Genomic DNA, 5,685 nt, shown 5'->3' on the forward strand with positions numbered 1-5,685 from the left:
CGCATATATACGCACCCCGCCGGTGGGAGGCCCGGGAGAAGAGGAACGAATGAGAGAACGAGAGGGACGAAGAGAGATTCAAAGAGCAGAGAGAGGGAGGCAACAGCGGGAGGCCAGAAGCCGTTTGTTTTAAAACAGCCGGTCGTTGACGCGCCGCTGGACGGCGATTCGTTATTCCGACGTTGGCCGCCCACCGCGGGAAAAACGTTCGTTCCTCTCTCTTTTTCCCCTCTCGACCTCCCGTGTACTGTGATAGGGTAAAAGAGAAAGAGACAAAATGCGAACTTTGGCGACCGATTTCTTGTCGACACTGCGCTTTCGAATACAGTTTAAGACAGATCCATAGATTTCTTTCTTCCACGTGTTAATTGCGATTATTTCATAAAATATATAATTAATTGTAATGTTACGTGAATTTTATTTTGCAGGTATTATGAGACCGGTAGCTTCAAAGCCGGTGTCATAGGAGGCTCCAAGCCGAAAGTAGCAACGCCGCCGGTCGTCGATGCGATTGCTAATTATAAGAGGGACAATCCGACGATGTTTGCGTGGGAGATTAGGGACAGGTTACTGGCCGAAGGCATTTGCTCGCAGGACAACGTGCCATCCGTCTCTTCCATCAATCGGTGAGTCGTGTTGATACCCTATTCTATTCTATATATAAAGACACAGTTTTATCGAAAAATGTCACTTCATCTCATTAATTGCCGGTGAAAGACATGATTACGTTGTTCCCGATGACTACCCGAGGAATCGCGACATATGCTTCAACCGATCACCAGCGATAGGGGTGCGATCAGCTATTCGCGCGCGCAAAGAGTTCGCGTGCACCCTCGCATGTGCATTGAGATAAGTACGCTCCGGCCTGTCACCCCGATCCTATTGACCTTTCGCAGGTTCCTTCGGGACCGGGCCGATTAATTCAAGTGTTTTTGCGTCGGCCGGTGATGCGGCGGGCCAACGGAACACGAGTACTCTAGGTTGTATAGGGCCGCCCTTACGAGAGCAAGGGGGAGTGAGCTCCCGTGGGACAGCATTACAGCGTATCAGCACCGCACAAACTGAACGACTCGATCCCCTTTCGGCCAACTGAAAAGCTACAAGGGTACACAGCGGGAAAAGGAATGCGTGGGTAGGTAGGACAGGAAGGGGCAGAGAGAAGCGACCGAGAGAAGGAGACACCAGGGTACCATTGATCGGCTCGCATATGTCCCGAGATTTAATCAGTCACTACTTAAGACCTTATCTCCCGTCTGGTTTACAAGGGCTAGGCTATCTCTCTCCGTCTTTCTCGCGCGTATACGCAACCGATAATGAAATAGAGCGTAATGCGAATCGAATTGCTGGCAAGTGAAATTCACTAACGCGATTTCTGTGGGTCGCAGCCGCTAATGGAAACACACGCAAATGAGTTAGCGCCCACGTAACAACGTAAGTGCTATGCGCGGCCGCTTATTTAAATTCCGCGTCGCGGTTGCGCGCGAGAGATTAGCCACAATTACATTTGCGATATACTCTCCTCCGAGAATCTCAATCGCCGCAAAAATCCATTCTTTCGATTCAATCGTGAAATGGTAATCTTTGATTTAATTAATTTTTCCTTTCCCTTCTTTTTCACGATTTTCTTCGTACGATAAAGCTCAAGCTATAAGGTAATTGTTACGCCACGAGAGAAAGTTTTAATAAACTCGCATAACAGTGGTTACCCAAATAGAAAGCAATTAACGTCTCCCCGTCACATTCCCTGGTGTTTCGTCAAGCTTATTTTGTCATCATAAGAGTTACCTCTCTCGCACATATTTTCATTCTTCCTCTATATTCCTCGTCGTGCGGTCACGGTAGCGTGAAACGTGGGCGTGTGTAGGTACAGGAATTACTTTCTGGCCGAGGTTTTCGATGTGTCTAGGATTGCAGTCGAGGGTGCGGCGGTGGCTTGTTGCTCGAGTGACTCCTCCACCTCCGGCTCCACCTCCGGCACACGCTCTCGCCTGCCTCCTCCTGACTCCTCGCTCCCTCTCGCTTTCGCCTCCTCTTTTTGGCCACGGTCTCCTTCTCGCCACCGCACGAGACTCCTTTTCCTCCTTGTCCCTATCCCCTGACTCGAGGCCCAGATGGCGGGTATTGATCTGAATCCGGAGAGCAGATCGCCTGGAAAAACTTACTCCGCGGATACTTATCTACCTACCAACCTACCTACCTACCTACCTACCTATCTACCTCGCTATCTACATGCACCTATCCAACGTACCATCACCCACTCACGTACACCGAACCCGCAACCTTCCGCCCTATCCATTCGGTACAAGTAAATGCATTTCCGCTCGACGAGCAACGGATAGAAACGCGCGCGCGTTTGAGTCCCTTTAGAAAATGCCCACGCACTCAGTACTTCCCGCAGGCTAATTGTATAACGATTGATAACGAGAGAAAGACTTTAATTGCTATTCCGCAAAGCGTCCAAGTGAATATAGTTTCTATCTGATAGACAGATATGAAAATTCATTGAGATGACAATGCAGTTTCGAGAAGGGAAAGCAAAATCGTCCAAACGGCATGACGGCGCAGAGATTGACATTTTACGACTTTATCTCGTATAAGCTTCACGTACAAATACTGCGACAATAGTAGACAATTGGTAAGGCAAAGGGGAACTGGAGATAGAAACGAAAGAATAGGAAATAAAAAAGCAAATCTTCAAATCGATCGAATCGTGCTTTCATCGACGAAGCTTTGGTGCAGCTGGAAGTTAGTTTAAAGAAAAGAGTGCAAAGAGAGAGAATGGTCTCGATATCAAATGGGATTTCGCCGCGAAGAAACAGGAACTGGGTGCATCATCGACCGGAGCGCGTAGTATACCGAGATTTCTCCCATTATGAGCATGTCCCGGTTTTTCTAGCTTCGGGGTGGAGAAATAATGATACAGCTAATATAATGTATTGTCTTGCTTTGCCGGAGCACTTCGAAATGAGACCGTCCGCGAACGTAGGATAGAAAGAGAAAGAGCGAGAGTAGAAGAGCAGCATGGAAGTCGTGCGGGGTAAAAAAAGGCGGACCAGAAGAGCGAAATAATGGAGTGGTTTTCGCGAAAAATAACAGTTATATATCCCGTGTATGAGATAGGATTGAGGAGAGCGGAAAAATAGGCGAAAAACGGAGAGAAGATTGGACGCTAACAGTTCCGAGCCTCTTCTTTATTCGCTGAAGACGCCGACGCAGCGACTTCTTCCTATTGTTCTCATTGCGCGCTCTTTATGAAACGCAGAATGCTTGTCGTGATTAAAAAAGAACGTTTCCTTCGCATGGTTTTTACGAAGATAGCTTTTCTTTTTCTAGTAAAAGGAATTTTCTAGTAAAAGGAATTTCGTGTCCACAATTTATTTAATATATTTAACGGATGAAAAGAATAAAATTAATTGGAAATCGTTTAATGTAAATATTAATGTAAATATATCCAGTCCAGAGTAATTAAAAGGAAGGTGAAAAAAGTTTGAACCATCAAAAGTATAAAATGTCATACACTGTCGAGAAAGCATCTATTACGAGGATATGACATCGACAAAGATGAAATTGGGAGTGTCTAAAAAAATATATAAAAAGAGAAGGATTGCCGAAGGAGCTACGGTGAATTTCGGGAGGAAATATTGATAGGCTCGGCTTCGACTGCGGAGTCACGGTCGAGTAGGCGACTTTCTACCGAGGTCTATCTTACACGTATACAAACCCGCAAAGGCCCACCGCCCCTCTCTCAAGCCATTCTCTCTCTCTCTCTCTCTCCCTCTCTCGCTTTCTTGGTGTCGATCTCTCTCTCCCTCCTTCTTAGTCGGAGGAGTCTCAGGAGCAGATCGATAAGGAGCGAGGTTCGCCCGAAAGCTTTACGCCGGGTTCACAGCCTCCTTCTTCTCGTTTCCTCAACGCAGCCCCCGACGTCACGCTCTCGCGTGCCTCTCGCATTCGCCTCCGAAGCCGCAAGTTACGACAGAGTCGATATCAGAGCCAAAGGAAGAAGCCGCCGCTCCCTTGACTTCCTGTTGTTCCGGTCGAGAATCCTTCGTTCGCGGGATACTAGCGTTGGACAATGTTTAAATTAAAAGTTGAGCTTAAAGCTCCTTTATGCGATGAAGATCCAAGAATTGTCCTTCAAATATTAATAATTAATTTCATCACGTATATTTCAAGTTATACTGAGCGTGTTTTTATTATATTAAATACTGTGAGTCTTATTATAATAAATTTTGCGATTGAGAACGAATTATAATTTTTATATCCTAATTTTTCAATATCTTCACCGTTTCATTTTTGTATTGTAACATTGATCCAACAGGAATCGAAACGTTTGTTTTGTTTATGTTTTATTACCGGCAAATTAAATTTTTATATTATAACGAAATGACATGTTTTTATTCTGTGACTTTTTAAAATTTCCAATTTATAACGACTAATTTTTAGGCTCGTAGCCCTTTTTCGTTCAGTTCTTTTTTAAATTTATTAAACCTTATTGTTATTATATTTTAATTTCACGTAGTTATCGATTTTATTTTCTACTTTTCAAATGGTAAATTATACGATAAATTAAAATTCCATTCACAATAAGGTCCATTTAAAATAGAAGGATGAATAAGATCTAAAAGCGATCGCGGAGATCCCCGCACGATCGATCACATTTTCAGTCGTAACTTTAATTCGACGTAATGACCAGCGCGGCGACAACAGTTGGCAGAAAATCTGTCGCATCGAATCTCGCCGGAATTGTATCAATCTGTCATCGCTCTTTCGTGCCGGTGCGCAGCAGCGTCGCTTCGTTTCTATCGCGCGACTCAATCTCCCGTCGAGGCGCAACCGGCTCTGCTTCGCTCTCCATTACTTCCATATCATTTCGCACCCCCGGAATCTCGAGGTGGTGGCGCAGAAGCGGCCCGGGCCATATGGCTGGCTGCTCTCCTGGAGGACATAGAAAGACACAGAGGGACAGCCAATGGGATGGCTGTTACTTTCATGCCACTTTCGGCTTTCCGGCCGGCATCACCGCTATATCTCCCTGTTCATCTTTCGGTTATTAAATTACATCCCCATAAATAATGCTCTGCCTACCCCCGACGAGCTTATTTACCATTCCACTGGCAGTGCCGTGGGAGGACTCTTCTCCTCCAGGAAGCCGTCAAATCGTCGCATTTGTCATCTCGACTTCAACTCATCTACCAAAGGAATTGGTTTTCCATTTCGAAGAAAACTAATTCTTGTGACAAATCTGCGTTGATCTACGTTTTATCTCAATAATATGAGAACATGCTTGAAAAAATTATACGTCCAAGACGTCGCTTTAAAACGTCGTTCTAAAATGAGTTTTTGACAGAACAAAATGGTACTTTATATTTTGACTATTTATTTTAAAAAATATAACACAGGATAGTTTTGAGTACCAAGTTAAAAATCAAAGATTTCTCTCCTGGAAGGGTGATAGGATGTTGGTGTTTAAGCGAATAGCGGCTCACACATGGCTGTAGAGAGAACAATATGGTGCACCATGGTCGTGGACTTCGTTAAAGCAGCCATATTTGCGGTGCGCGGGAGCGAAAGGGAAGGAGGCCCTCCTACATTATCCGGCACAGCAGCACCCTCGGGGGTGGGCGGAGGATCTGGGGGATGGTGCCTCCACGTTGGAAACGCCGGCAGTGGCGGCGGCGGCGG

The 5,685-nt window shown here is 45.5% G+C and overlaps 1 protein-coding gene across 7 annotated transcripts in view; it reads left to right on the forward strand.

Moving 5' to 3' along the window:
* sv (paired box protein shaven) overlaps positions 1–5,685 on the forward strand; it is a 110,389-nt gene that overhangs the window by 83,490 nt on the left and 21,214 nt on the right. For all 7 annotated transcript variants that reach the window (XM_018510477.1, XM_018510478.1, XM_018510479.1 and 4 more), the window contains exon 4: positions 429–626. In XM_018510477.1, the coding sequence (XP_018365979.1) occupies positions 429–626 (198 nt within the window). The remainder of the gene's footprint in view (positions 1–428; positions 627–5,685) is intronic.

Source organism: Trachymyrmex cornetzi, unplaced genomic scaffold (genome assembly GCF_001594075.2).
Source record: "Trachymyrmex cornetzi isolate Tcor2-1 unplaced genomic scaffold, Tcor1.1 scaffold335, whole genome shotgun sequence".
NCBI classification, from domain to species: Eukaryota; Metazoa; Arthropoda; class Insecta; order Hymenoptera; family Formicidae; genus Trachymyrmex; species Trachymyrmex cornetzi.